At 41.6% G+C, this 15,399-nt stretch overlaps 1 protein-coding gene across 1 annotated transcript in view; it reads left to right on the forward strand.

Annotated features, from left to right (window-relative positions):
• Positions 1 to 1,684: 1,684 nt before the first annotated feature.
• The window catches only part of FAM13C (family with sequence similarity 13 member C), a 117,730-nt gene continuing 104,015 nt past the window's right edge, over positions 1,685 to 15,399 (forward strand). Inside the window, exons 1-5 of the mRNA XM_018911060.3 lie at positions 1,685 to 2,029; positions 3,563 to 3,737; positions 3,942 to 4,151; positions 5,850 to 6,033; positions 11,000 to 11,135. Coding sequence (XP_018766605.3) covers positions 2,000 to 2,029; positions 3,563 to 3,737; positions 3,942 to 4,151; positions 5,850 to 6,033; positions 11,000 to 11,135 — 735 coding nt within the window. The 5' untranslated portion in view covers positions 1,685 to 1,999. The remainder of the gene's footprint in view (positions 2,030 to 3,562; positions 3,738 to 3,941; positions 4,152 to 5,849; positions 6,034 to 10,999; positions 11,136 to 15,399) is intronic.

Consider the following 15,399-nt stretch of genomic DNA (forward strand, 5'->3'; position numbering starts at 1 on the left):
GAGCAGTCGAGACCAAGGGGTTGGTTGCAGTGGCTGCTGCCTTGTTTGCCCTGCCATGAGTCAAGAGATAAAATTTGTGTTTGCTGCTCAGGTGGAGAATTTGTTGTTTGAAAGGCATTTGCCTACAGTTCACACACTGAGCTGGAGCAGGGGGAGTGACATGCCAGCAGGATGATTCCTGTTGCACCTAGTAAGATGGAAAATCAGAATGTACTGTGGGGGAGGTAGCAAAGAGTTGGAGAGTTGAACATTTTTTGTTTTAATTTGTAGGTTTTGCACAGGGCTCTTTGTGATGTGTTTCTCTGCAGAGTGCAGATTGCTGCAGGCTCATAGGCATGGCTAAGGTGACTCTGAGTGCCTGGAGCTTTGGTCTGTCCCAAAGGGACCCAGCAAAGGTAGGTGCTCCTGCAAACACAGCAATTTGAGGGCAGGGAGGCTGGGCAAGCACTGCTCATGGTGGCTGCAGGGCAGAGGAGTTGAGTGCAGCAGGGAGGGGATGTCACACCAAAATGCCTCCTGTGCCCTCAGCCACGAGCACAGAGCACCACACTGCTGTGAGAGGGCACTCACACTTGCTTCTCTCTTTTATCACTCATATTTAATTTAGCAGTGTTGGGGTACAGCACCATCAGCCTCAGGACCTCCTGTGGGCTGAGCAGCTCTAGTTGTGGTGGTGGCCACAGGTGGAGCTTGGCTGCAGAGATGAGGCCAGGCTGAACAGGTACGGCTGTGGTGATGGGCACGGCATTTCTAACTGGTTAAATGGCCACAGCTGTGGTGATGGGCACAGCATTTCTAACAGCCTAAATGGCCACAGCTGTGGTGATGGGCACAGCACATTTAATAGGTTAAATAGCCACAGCTGTGGTGATGGGCACAGCATTTCTAACAGCCTAAATGGCCACAGGTGTGGTGATGGGCACAGCACTTTTAATAGGTTAAATAGCCACAGCTGTAGTGATGGGTATAGGTGGGGCTTGTCTGAAGAGAGAGGCTAGGCTGAGGAGTGGTGAGGAAGTTGTGGATCTTTCTGGGGCCAGCTCCATAGCTAGAAGAAGGAAGCCTTAAGCCACAGCACTTTTCAGACCTTATAGAGGGATCCTGTGGTGAGGTAAGTGGGCTAAAATTCTGCACTAGTTTTTAAGTTGTATTCCTTCTGCTAAGGAAGAGGGAACTGTCTTTGCTGTCTGTGCTGCCCCAATTTTGGTGTTGGAGTAACTCCTGCTTTTCTAGTGCTCCACCAAGGGGGTCTGGCTCAGCACCTTTACCATTTCTTTGTCTTATGTGTTTTGTTTCTGCTTCACATGTACCTACTAATCTTGTGTTAAAAATCTCTCTCAATTAGATTTAACTGCAACACTGCTTCTTTGTGACTTATTTCCCAGGACAAGGCTTTGTATCTGAAACAATTATAAAAGGTGTTAGGCTTAATTGCATCTTCATATTTTAAAATAACTGGATGGATCCTTGCCCGTGTGTTGGCCAAAATGATTGTGTATGTGTTAAATAAACAAGTAGTTATAATGTGTATGCAGAGGGTCGCCTCATAGTATTTTCCTTGCTGCTGTAGCAGGCAGGAGGGATAGCAGGCAGTAGGAATATCTGCAAACCTGCACTGCAGAAACCCACTCAGGAGCAAATATCAGGCCCAGGAGCAGTGTGGCCTGGGAAGCTGTGGCATTGTGCGTGCTAGGTGCCATGGAAACATCTCCTGGTGGTAACTCAGCCCTCAGCTTGTGCAAGGTGCCTTCACAGGGAAGTGCTGGCTGTGAGCAGTCCTCTTTTACTATGAGTTAATTTCTACCTTCCACCAGCTCTGGAGGGAAACCACTGATTAAGGCAATGCCTAGCAATTATCCTGTGATAAGTTAATTGCAGAGCAACAGCCCCATGGCTGCGGTGATCTCTGGCCAGGCTGTACGGCTTTGTGGAGGGGAAGAAAGGTGATGGTGTCTTGGAGCAGCCCAGCTGAAACACTGGCACTCTGCTGCAGCCTAACATGGGAGCGGGCGCCTCCCTTTCCATTTGTGTAAGTGAACTTAAATCTGGCTGCTTCACTCCTTCCTCACACCCTTCCTCCTTTCTCTACTGCATCTGAGAGGGGAAAAGGGAGGGATTTACAGTCATGGTGTACAGATATTTCAGAGGCTTTTTGTAACACCTAGTAGCTTATATACAAAAATGCTGTAAAATATGTTTGGTACATGCTGATATTTGTTCTTTTTAGATAACTATTCATGCTGTAACACTAACATCACAGTCTAAGCTTTCCTATGTACTGAAAAAGCAAAATGGCCTGGGGTGTTTTGAGTGCTGTGTGTGCTTTTGCCATGGCAGCAGGGCTGGCCTGGAGCTCCAGCTCAAGGCTTTGCTGCAGGCATGTGTGAAAAACAGCTTCACTAAGGCAGTTCAGCTTCAAACCCCCAGGAAAATCTTTCCCTTTTCCTTCTGAAAACATAGTAATAAAAAAACATTGAAAAAAAGGCTGGTTTGAGATAATGCTACCAAAAAACAAACAAAAAAAATTTTAAATCCCCTTTAGTTACTATTTAAATAGTCCTAGTGCAGAAATGGTAACTCCGGGTTTGGACTTCTGCTCTCCTTGCCTGGTAGGAATGAGGATGAAATGCAGCCATTACTGAGGGCCATGGCACCTGCCTGTCAGGCCAGCAAGGGGCTTAGGGGAGCTGGGAAAGAGGGCAGGGCAGCCAGGACTCCTTTCAGAGTGCCGGGCAGAATTTCCCCTTTTTTAAAATATTCCTGAGGGATATTATTATTATTTACCTAGTTATTATATTTATTTTTACATGTATCTGAGCATCTATTTAGAAATATGTTTCTAAATCCCCCCCCCCCCCCCAGGAGGCCCTGAGGGGCTGCAGGGCCGGCTGTGCCCAGCCGGGGCAGCCCCGTCCTCACAGAGCCCCTGGGCCGCCCTCAGGGACAGGACCCCCGCCAGAGCCCACAGACTCCCCAGCCCACGGCCTGGTAGGATGGAAAAGCAGCTTCCTTCATCAGACAGGATGAAAAGTGCAAGCTGTTTGTGATTTCTTATGCTTTTGCATCAGTTGTTGTGGTAAGAAATTTGGAATAACCGGGTGAGCAGAAAGGAACCTCCTCTGAGGCTTGCGCCATGGCTGCCGCTGAAATTCCACTTCTGGTTCCTTCATAATCTTGTATTATTTTTATCCTCAGGAATTAGGTAGAAGTTCACAAGTTTCATGGAATTGGAAGGCTGTGCACCAGTGCAGGGTCAGCTTTTTCCTGACTTTTGGGGCTCTTTTGAGGGGTAGTGGCCCCTCTCTGTCCTGAACAGCCCATCTGCCTCAACACAAGGCCCCTTTTCCCTGATTGTGGGGTGAGAGGGCTTTACTGCAGTTTACCCCATCCAAGCTCTCACCTCAGCTCTACAGAAGAATATTATTAAGAATATACAGTAGAAATAAAATCTGTACTAAGATGCTACAAAGAAGACAATAATTTTGCCCAAGTTGGAGATCTTTGGAAGTGAAAATAATAAAAGCCAGTCAATGTTTACCGCTTGCCTGTTTTTATTCCCCAGCAATCATTCTCTTCTATACAAGTTAGGCACACAACAAATAAAGTTTCACCAGAGCTACAGTTCAGCAGAGAAAAAAGCACATTTGGTGTTCCTCTGGAAAGCCTTGTAGAGGATGCAAAGCAATGTGGGGTTCCTTCTCTTGTGACACAGATGGTGGAGTACCTGGAGGTGTTTGGTAAGTTCTTATTTTTCCTACTCGGCTTATGGAAACTGATATTCTCTGTTTAAGCTTTACTTTGCAGCTGTAAGTGCTGGAAAATCCTTATTTACAATTATTGTGCTTTCTTAAAGGAGCTCTCGTTTTTTGAACTCCAGTTCTCAGCACAAAGATGTGGTTAAGTAAACAAGCACTGCTCACTGTTCTGTATTTCTTACACAGGTCTGGAGCGTGTCGGTATATTTCGGGTTGGTGGCTCAGCAAATAAAATCAAGGAATTAAGGCAGAAGTACAATCAAGGGGAAAAAGTAGACCTTATTAATGATGGAGATGTTGATTCTGTGGCCAGTCTCCTGAAGCTCTTTCTGAAAGAACTACCAGTGGCTGTTTTTCCAGACAATATTTGTTCTGGCTTGCTAAAAACTTTCCAAGGTACAGAACAGGCACCCTCCAAGCTTATTCTCTGGCAGTGACAGATAATGTGTTCATTACACTTTCTATAAACAAGGTTTTGTGTTTCCTTAACCTGAAGCTGATGTTTAATTGCTTTGGAGGGACCAGGCATCTACAAACTTGGCTTTTTAAAATTCATTAAGTCTTTTGGGTTCTCTTCCTTCCTGTGGCAATGAATCCTGTAATCCAATCCTGTTTTCTTTGAGAAAGCTCTTGTTCTGCATGCTTTCTTTTTTAAATTGTATACCATACTAGTTACTGAGATAATATTTTTAGTTTTAATGTAATCACCACCAAAATGCTGCTTGTGTCTTTATATAGCCACTGCCTCACTTCTCTCTTTTCCAAGCTGAAGCCTCTTTATTTTTGGAAGTTTTTCTTCACATCACTTTTCTTATTTAGAACTGTATTTTCAGTTTAGTACTGTATTTTCAGGCATTAATTTTTCCAGTCCTTTCATAATCTTGGACAGCAGTGTGTGGAGCAGCATGCCAAGCCCAGAACACCCCAGCAGCCCTCTGCCTGTTCCCCGTTCATGCCTGCAGTGGCTGAGCTCTGTTCTCAGTCTGCCGGTGATTCTGACTGGTAGCTAATTCAGGTGTTTGCATTCAAATAAATGGCTTTTGTGGGTTACTTTGCAGGCTGCTTTTGTTCAAAGTGCCCATGTAGGAGTTTACAAAGAAAGAGAAAGGAAGCAATTTCAGGAACTGTGAAAGTCTGTGCAGAACGACCTATGGGGCTTTTGCAAGCACCTTGTTTTTCCTACCCTGGACAGTCTTGCTGTTATTTTTTAAAGTTACTTTTTCTTCTTCATCCCTTTTCTATTTCACTCATTAATCAGTTGAGCACCATGGGTCTTGGCCTGCACAGAATGTGTTTTTTAGGGCTAAAATTACCCTCAAGGGCATGATTTGCTCATTAGCAATGTCAAAGCTACACACATGTGTCCTGGTGATCTATGGCAAATTTGAGCATCAGCTGCCAATTATTGAGCAGTACTGTCATCTCAATTCTAGTAACCAGGAGACTTTATCCTACTGATATGGAACTGCTGATCAAAGGGAGTTGTTTGTGAACCTGTTTTCCGCCTTGTTACCCTTCTGTGAAGAATACGAACCAAGAAAATGTTAAGTATCCCCAATTTAGAATTTTAAGCATCTCTTGTGTAACTGCAGTTGCATATTTATAGAGCAAAGATGCTTTGAGTCTGAGAGTTACCAATTAGTCAGGAAATGAAGATGATGTGGGGCTGAAAGGCTACAATTTCTCATTCCTCTTAATGAGAATCATACAGCATGCGTAAAATCTCTTGGGAGAGTCAAGGCTGACAACCTTGTACTGCCTTTCAAGGCAGCTTTGAGGATTCAAGTACATGACTCCTGCCTGCAATTTCATTAGGAAAGCAGCAAATGCTGGATGATTCTGCCTTAAGAGGAAAACTATCAAAAATGGTGAGTGTAAAACTCAGTATCTGGAAAATCCACGGTTCTTAAATATTCATAAGTGAAAAACATATGTCCAAATTTAGTGTACAAAATCCTTGTTTAGGATGTATTTATTCTTCACGTTGTTCTAATATGTTTTAAAACCTTCCTTCTTACTTTTATCTAATGTCTGTGATGAAATTGTGTTGGTATGAGGAATATCTATGTTTGGGTTTGGTTTTTTTCCCCCCAGAACACAAAATCAACACAACAGAATGCATAGAGAACCTGAGACAGTTGCTCAGCTGCCTGCCCAAAGCCCATCAAAACCTTCTTCAGTTCCTGTCTGCTTTCCTGTTAAAGGTGGCAACCTACAGTGCAGTTAATTTCATGACTCTGGAAAACCTGGCCATCGTGTTTGGACCTGCTCTATTCAAGTGAGTCCTCTCTACTCAGCCACCTCAAACAGCACAACAAGGTCACACCTCACAGGGAGGCTTTCTGTTGTAACTCTGTGTCCAACAGAGAGTGGAGCATTTTGTAAGTTCAGTGTTTATATAGTGTATTGTGGGCAGATGTGGTAGGTTCTGAGCTGGCTGATCCCTTCCATTCTGTTGGGCACTGACTAGACAGGGCAAGCCTCAAGTAAGAAACCATATGAAGAGACATGAGGTATAGAGAGCTGTTTAATGATAGTTACATCTTGTTTCTGAGCCAAGATAAGTGCTAGCTGTGGGAGCTATATAGTTGTTGGATTTGATTCTGAAAACTCACCCCCACTTCGGCCTTGTAACAGCATTTGATATCAGAGAATTTAATCCCTGTTATCAAGAAAGAGAAGCATCCCACTCTGCCCTTGCCACTAAAATTCAAGTTGACATCCAAGCTGAGCAGTGAGTACTTGGCTGGAGTTAGAGAAGTCTTGTGTGGGGTGGTGGTGAGTGGGCACAAAACTGGAAGCTAAAAATGAGAGGGGGGACAACATGCCAGGCAAGTCAAGGTGATAAGAAGGAACAGCCTAGTGTGATCAGATAATGGAGGATTTTCCCTTTCACTGTTGATACTGGAGGACATTAAAATACTTATACTTGTTACAACTTGTAAATCTTTGTTCTAGTGGATCACAACCACGCCAGGTTAATATGAGCTGTAAGCCAATGACACCTTACAAAATATATCTATTAGCAGTTAAGATCTTCTATGCATTAAAAAAGCTTTGTTATTCAGTTGGGAGTTTTATGGCAAGCCAAGTTCATTTAAAAAGCATGTATTCAGCAAAATTGGTGCCCAGTATCAATGACAGGCTTTGTTTTGTGGAAATGGACTTTTAAGCCTTGCTGCTGTTTCATAGGTCTCTATATGTGGTCCCTGTTTTCCTGCTCTGTGGGTTTATTACCAGGTCTACCAGACTTTGACCTTTGGACGTGATACAAGTTTATATCTTTAACAAAAGCACAGCAAGGGAAGTGAATCTAACAAGATGTGGTGTGGTTGGAACTATGCTACTCTGGGGAAAAAAACCTCACCATGGAAGATACTCAGCAGTGCAACAAAGCAGCTCTGCAACCAGACCCCCCAAGTTCCTTAATATCAGAATACTAAAGTTAGTGAATGAGTGGAGACAGATAAGGTTTATTTATCAGTGTTTGGATTAGTTGTGTGGTGATATTTATAAGCATTGGCTGATACTAAAAGGCCTTCACCAAGAATCTGTCCCTTGACCCCCACATTAACTCAAAAAGCACTTCACTGACTGTCACTTTTCTGCCTCTAGGAGACATTTGCTCTCCCCTGGGGCTTTTGTTGGGTGCACATTCATGCAAGAAGACTTTGTTCCTTTATCTCATTCCCAAATTATCCCTATGTGTGCCCACTGATTCCTGTATCTGCACATAAGGATCCAGTGTGCTGCCTTATTGATTGATGAGCTGCTTCAGTTTTTAAATGTCTCACTCTACTGGGACATGGCCCAACTACTTCTGCACATATGCCTTTGCCTAGTTTTAAGGTACATTCAGTGCTAAACTGAGCACTTGTGGCAATGACCTGTTTGAGAAGCCTTGAAAGCAATCAGCACAGGGTTTCCCTGCCAGCGACCTGTCAAGACAACAGCGACCATAAATAGAAGTATGTCTGCCCCATAAATGTTATCTCCACCTCTTTACAGTCATTCTGATCTCACCAGCTCTGGGTACAGCCCAGTAAATCTGGAGCTCAGGTTTGTTATGTAGTTTTTTGGTTTTTTTTTTTTGTAAAACATTTAACACCATGGTGCTGTGCTTGTTGAGCTACCTCCTAGGGTTATGAAAAATCACCTTTTGGGTAGCTGGGAGGAGAGGAGAGCCTTGAAACTGGCACTGTCAGTGAGATTGCTCTATACCACTTCCTGCTGAGTGACCTGAGGCCTTCAATGATTCATAATAAATCATTGGTATTGTCCTGTACAGCAGCAAAATTCAAGGTAGTCAGCTGTGGCAAATCAAATCTGCTGACACAGGGGAAAAAGTCATAAATATCCTTTATGTCTTTCAGAGCAAGAATTAGTGCAATTATCTGGCACATTATGAAACATTTGGCAGCCAGAGTGCAGGAAATTGGGACATGTTGGGTAGTACTGGCTTGCTATAGTTGTTCAGTATAAATGTGAAGGTTATGGAAAAAACTGCTTTTAGATCTAATCTGGAGAAATGTGTGCTCCATGCAATTGCTGGAATTAACCTTCTGGAGGTAATGGCAGCTCCTCATATGGCATAAATTCATTGCAGGTGGTAAAACTGTTCTTCATGTATTCTGGCAATCTGCATTTTTGTGAAATTACTTCTTCCTTCTTTGATACTAAACAAAGTTGTTTAGGAGCCTTTTTACTTTAAATTTCTTTCCTGTTTATATTCAAGTATAAATTCTGTCTATGACTATCACCTATCTCAATATTTTGGCACCTTTTTTGTGAGTAAGAATATTCTGTAGTTAGAACATGGAACCTTCTTGGGCCTTGGGAACACAAAAGCAGAATATTAACTTTTATATTATAAGCCTATACTGCCCATACTTTGTGATTCGTAGCTATTGTAACACAAAAATTATAAGGTTTAGTACAGGTAATATATTGAAAGTCTCATTAGAGGATCATGGAACACTGGTTTTGCTCTCCTAGTATCTGTAAATGCTTAGAAGAATGCTTTTATCAGAGATCTGACTGATGTTACCTAAATTTCCATGGATACTTTGTTATGCTTCCTCTTGGTAATCAGATTTTTAGTTCTGGTCTCAGTGAGCAATACTTGCATGAGTGCACAAGGACTCCAGCCAGCCAGCTGTTTGCTTCCACTCACTTTGACTCATTGTTTCTGTAAATTTGCAGCAAGCCTGTGGTGGCAGGGAACCTTGGCAGGTCTCCTGTCCAAAGCCAAGGCAGGGGACTTGTGGGGACTTTTTAGCTTGCACTTTGTGGCAAAGCAGCTTTGAAAGTTTTAGACTCACTTGAGAAAATCAGTAGCTAATTCCTGATGATCAAGTTTTACTTGTTTCTTATTCACAATCAGTGTTCTCCTGGGTTTTGTACTACAACTGAATATGGGGCTTTTGCAGGGAGGTGCAGAATACACCTCAGTAGCCCTGCTCTTCCTAGGATCATGTGCCTGGATTTAGCAGTGGGGGAACCTGGTTCCCCCTTACTGTCACCCCAATAATGCAGTTTCTGGTAGCAGTAGAAGTATCTGAACAGGCAGGAAGTGATTATTTCACAAAATTAATTGAAAATCATTGTAGAAGATGGCTGGAGAGAAAACTAAAAGTGTATTCTCTATATTTGGAATGCACACCTGTTGCCACCCATGAATATCTGCTGATGAGACATTGATATTTGGAGTCAGCTTTCTCATCCCAGTCTATAGTTTAGATCTGTTTTGGGAGGGAATGAGAACTGGGCACTCAAACATAGGCTGCTAATAAGGGGGAGGAGGACTTAATGAGTGGTCTGAGAGCCATTTATCTTCCTGAATAGCTTGTGCAGTGCTCCTCCTGGTAAGGAGTTAATAGCTGGTAGAGGTGGATTCAGGAACAGATGCCTAGCTAACAAAAGAAGCTGAAAAAGAAGACAAAGGACAAAAAACATTGCTTGTCTGGCCTGTGAGCTGAGGGTGTTGATGTTTGGTAAGTGATGAATAATCTCTTAGGATTGTTATATGCAGCAAAGGCTATTGCTCAGTCAACCAGGTTTTACAAGCAGCCTTGTTTATTGTGGAGAAACTGAGTGTGTCCCAAGAAAAATGGGCATGCAAGAAAGAGAAATGTTAACTAATCCTAAAGAAGGAACTGATGACACAGTTCATCCTGTAAATCTCTCTATGTTACACCTGGCTATAACCCTGCTTAAACCTTCTGCTTCCAAGTGGAGCCCAAACTTAAGTCCTTACAGAAACAACTGTAAGTTTAGAAAAGAAGAACACGAATGAAGGCAATTGGACTGGGCCCAGTGTGTATATTTGTACTTTAAAATTGCAAATGAATAATGAATGTACTCATTTGGCAAACAGAAGACTGGCGTATTCATGCTCCACATTAGTCTCCAGAGTTTATGAATTTCTTGTTTAAATATTAATATTGTGCTGAGTGTAACTGAGTTGGTGCACCATGGCTGGAGAAGCTCCATTAAGGGCACAGCATTTATGTAAATGTTCTCCAAGCTTCCAAATAGTTGGCAGGGGGTAATACACAAGTCCTTCAGGGGCTGAGATAAAAATCCTATATAAAGAATCCTTTTAATTAAATTATTCTGACTTGACAGGGACAGTAAAAATTCAACTACTATTCATAAAAAACCTAAAAAATATGGGAAGATCAAGCAAGAAAGAAAAACCCAACCCAAACTCAACATGGTTAATGGGAACATCTGGAATTTCCACTTCCTGATATAACTGATGTCTGCAGATTTATAAATTAATATACTGAAGCAGTTTATTACCTGTGGGGTTTTTTTCCAGATGGTTCTGGTAATATCTTGATTCTAGTGATCAAGGCTCGCCTTCATAAATGAAGGTAGAACAAATCCACTCTTTCCACCCCAATGCCAGTGAGCAATGGCAGATTGATAGGGTCCTTTTTTTTTTTGCCTGTCCTTTTCACCCTTGATTTTGTGAACCTCGTGTCTGAGCTCCTGTCAGGTTCTTATTCCTTTGCTGTGCTGCCACAAAAACTCACTGCGTTGTGAGCCATTGCAGCAAAGCTGGGGCTCTGTCCCTGTAAAGGTCCTGCTGTTATGAACCCCCCAAGCTCCAGTGGTCACTGTCCCAGCAATTGCTGCTTTACTGAATTACCTTGGCTACTGGGAGGGCTCCCTGAGTCACTCAGTATCAGCCCCTGATCTGAGAGCTCCTAAGATTAACCCATCTTCTCTTCCTTTAGGATTCCTGTCAGTCCCTTGGCTTGTGAAGAGCAAAGGCTTTACAATGGCCTCCTGCTGTATTTGCTCCAACACCAGGAGATGCTTTTTGTTGGCCTGGACCCTTGTTTCTCACAGAGACAAGAAGATGGCCTTCAGGTAAGAAAGTTGCAGCAAGAAATCAAAAGTGCTTCATTAGTTGAAACCCAGAACTGGAAATACATTTGCTTAAACGCAGTGTAATTAATGACTGTACCTCATAGTCAGCAATGTAAATATTCATGATGTACCTAAGCTGGAGAGGAAACATGAGTGTTAAAATTTTAATTTGGGAAAAAATGCAAGTGCAAAAGCAAAAGGTCCAGAAGAAAATCACAAGCTGTTCTACTTTAAATATATTAATGCCAAGCTTTGTTAGATCAAAGCCACTGGGTTTTTCCTTGAGTGAAACACATTTTATTTTCTGTGTGTTTTTGTCTATACATTGATGATGCAGGAAAGCAAAATCAGAAGGTTTGAAACCCCTTTCTTATTTTTTAGAACTCACTATGTCTGTTCCAGCCTGTCCTGGGGTGTTTTCTAAAACGTTGCTAGCTCTTTGATTCCTTCTTTTCCTCTTTGTTGAAAACCTCATGGTGAAATAAACATGATATACAAATCCTGGTTTACAGAGAGGGTCAATATAAATCTTATTTTTACTTTGTGATGTGGTGTATCATTACTGCTTAACTTGGAAATTGATTTTTGGAAAAAGACATGAAGGAAATGTAGCAAACCCTGCAGTTGAATACTCCACAGTGCAATTTTGTGATCCTTGAGGTTCACAGTGAGGCTGGCAGCAGTGTGCCAGGTCAAGCAATGGACTGTGGAAGAGATTAGCACTGCATGTAAAATGTGGGTGATATTTGTGTTTATGACTCCTTAATTTTCTGTCTTCTTTCTCCAAGTATCCCTGTTAAGGAAAGCTAGCAGACTTTTCATGTAAAGTTAAAGTCAGTATTTTGAACATATTATATATCCCAAAGAGAATATTGGGACTGTAATGTTCCTTGGAAGTTTTCTTTGAAAACAAAACCTGTACAGACACAGGTATAAAGAACATGCTATACTGATAAAAGGATGTTTCTAAAACATTGCTTCAATGCCCCAAGACATGGCCCCAAATGTAACACTGGGATTGTTTCACACTAAAACAGTGTTGAGCTCATGCTCCCAGCTCTCCTTTCTCTCTGAAGAGGTCCCATGTCACTACCACCTCTGGGAATTCCTGAAACCAGTACTCAAATGAGCACACAAAATAAAAATATTGTCAAGACATCTGTTTGCAAAACTAGAGGAAGCATCAGCAGCTAAAAGAAATTGGAGATCTGTTAGGGAAGCCAGGAAACCAGGCTTTCACTTGGAGAGCTTTTGTTTTAGAACCAGCTTCACTCGCTGTAATTCTGCAAAATGTCACAGTCTGTCTGGAATTGTGGTGATGTGGGAAAGAATTCTGCTGAAAAGCTGCTTTCAAGTTCTTTAATAAAGCCTCAGACAAGGCATAGCCATGGGGCACTCTCCTGCTCTGAGGTAAGCTTATGAAAGAAAGCCCATCTGAGGGTGAGAAGGGAATTCAGTATTCTGTGGTGATCTTGTTTTTGTAATTTTTGGCAGGAAACTCAGCACATTGGATAGGTATCCTTCATCTTTCATAATATAACAATTGCTCAAGGTCCTCTAAACTAGAAACATCAAAGTTAGGTTTACAATCTAAACATATTAAAAGTCCATGTTTTTCTTCCAGTAAAACAAGCAAAAAGTGAAATGGCAAACCTGGCTCAGATTCCTTGTTGTGTCCTGGAAATGAAACTTGTTTTTACTGGCTTTTACACAGATACTTGCATTTGGACTACTTAATTCCTCTGATTTTGCTTTTCGCTGCTGGGTTGTCTTTTCTATTTTTTCTTTTTTTTTTTTTTTTCCTTTTCTTTTCTTTTTTTTTTTTCTTTTTTTTTTTTTTTTTTTTTTTTTTTTTTTCATTTCCATGTTTTAAAGTTAACCTGAGCTCTGTCAAACTAAATCCATGCCAGTCTGGCAGGCCTGCCACAGAGCTGACAAGACTTAACCCTCAGTTGTGTTGTTTGTGGGCTGAAATGGGCAGATGGATTGTTCTGAACACAGTTCTTAGTGTCTCAAACTTCCAAGAGCCATGCCATTGACACTGTGTGTGCTGGCTGATTCAGACTGACAGACTGAAGAAATTTTGGGTTTAAGTTTTTTGGTAGTTCAGAACTATTACCTTAGGCAGGACAGTGGGCTCTTTACAGCCACCAATTATTTATGAAGATAGTGGTTTAAAGTTATAGCCCAGCCATGATGTATTTTAACTTGTTCTTTTTTCCCTGTGTGTTGTACATATATTTTTCACCCTTAAAATAGAGTAAGAATGCTGCAGAATCCTCCCAGGCTGGGGTTTTGTGTCTGTGTGTGGGGTTTTTTTAATGCATTTTTAAAAAATTTTGATTTTATCCCACTCCACTCCACTAAACCTGAGCATTCACTTGCATTTAAAAGTGTCCTATAACGTTTTGTCTTAGCCCAAAAGCTGCACTGGTATTAAACTGATTTTCATGTTTGGATTAAATAATTCTTTAAAAAGAGGTTAGGCACCACAGTGTCAGTTTTCATCTGAGGCCTTTCTAATAACTGTTTTTTGTTTTGTTTTTTAATTCATTGTTTAACCCAAGGAATATCAATAGATGTGTTGGAGGTGTGCAAGATTATCTTAGCTTCTATAGTGTAATTTAATTATGAACCAAACCTTGCTAATAGCAATTTGTAATTTCTGCATCTTACATTCCAGATAAAAGTTGAATGTGGATTTTTTTTTTTTTTTTAATCCAAGAACATGTTTCTGCATCTGCTGTTTGTACAGAAGTCATAGATGAATCCTTCCTGATTTAGGCACACTACCTTTGTCTTGCAAACAAACAGGAGCATGACTTTATGGGTGCCTACAAGCCACTGCTTGTATCCCCATTAAAGCATGGGTTTGGTTAGGAGAAATGCCTACACCCTGAGGAGAGGAGTCTCATTTCTTGTTCTCTGCTCTTGCTTTGTCCCTTCATGCGTACTTCACTATATACCAGCAAGGCTGCTCTCTACAATCTTAGAACCCTATTTTGAAGGGATTGCAGAGATCCAGGGGGATGGGGAAGTGGAGCTGGACAATATCCTGGACCTGCAGGTTGACCACAGACAACTCAGAATGAAAATCTGAAGCTGTAGCGTGGTTTGGAGCAGGTCAGAAGAGTGCAAATAAATATTTCATGGATACTTTATCTGTTCAAATAATGGCTTTATTGGGAAGGCTTTTGTGGTCTGGAGAGCTTTGTTAATCTTGTGGGTTTAGCTTTTTCCAAAGAGGATATGGATGTTTCAGCATTAACTCTGTTCTGTGAAAAAAAAAAAGTGGTGCCTCATTTGCATGGGAAGTTGTCATAAAATAGGATTGTGGTCTCTCAAATGGAATATCCTCAATGTGGAGGACAGCAATAATTTAACTGCTATTTTACTTTGGTAATCCCATGACAATTCTTGTTGAATTAGCTGAAACCTCTCAGAACAAATGAACAACCAACCAACCAGACCTTATCTCATTATCTGAAGTTTCCAGGTTAGACTCAATTGTCTTGTCAAAATAGCTTTTCTTGGATAGGAGAACATAGTTCCATTTCCTATTTGTAGAAGTGTTAATTGCTTTCTTTCATTTAAGGTTTTTCCTTAACAGTGGTATGTTTTAGTTTGTTTTAGGTGTGAACGTAGCAAACCCTGCACATGCCATGTGAAGTGAGAGATTTGTCAGGGCATTTGTGGGGATTGCTGTAACATTATAGAAGGACTTCTTAATATTATTTCCCATTCCACAGAACACCTCTTTTCCCTAATCTTTGTAAACTTGCTAAAATATTGACTCATTAAATGCTACATTTTAATTTTCTATTTAAGTACTGACTAAACCAGAAGACTGGACGAAAAATGCCATTTGTAGAGATCAAAGCAAGCAGGCCCTATACCCCCACAAACATTGTGGCCAATAAATTGTAAAGATGCATTTCTTCTCTTCTGGAAAAGCACAGCAGAATATGTTACTGACTGTGGGCATAAGGATTTGATGAAAACTGCTGTAGGCTGGGGAAGTTTGACTTGAAACAGCTCAAATGGATGTGGCTGGAGTACTCAGTACTCCTTTCTAGGGGTTCAGTGCCAGAGCCTTGCTGCCTGTGGCTGGAAGGAACAGAGCTTTCCTGTGCTGTGTCTGTGGTCCTCAGCAGCCTGGTCTTTGTGCTGGAGATCTGAAACTTGGAAAGGGTGAGAGTGCCTGCTCTCTCTTTGTGGGGACCTGCAGCGTCTGGAGAAAATGTCACTGATTTAATGTTTGCTC

Source organism: Serinus canaria, chromosome 6 (assembly GCF_022539315.1).
Source record: "Serinus canaria isolate serCan28SL12 chromosome 6, serCan2020, whole genome shotgun sequence".
In the NCBI taxonomy this organism is placed as follows: Eukaryota; Metazoa; Chordata; class Aves; order Passeriformes; family Fringillidae; genus Serinus; species Serinus canaria.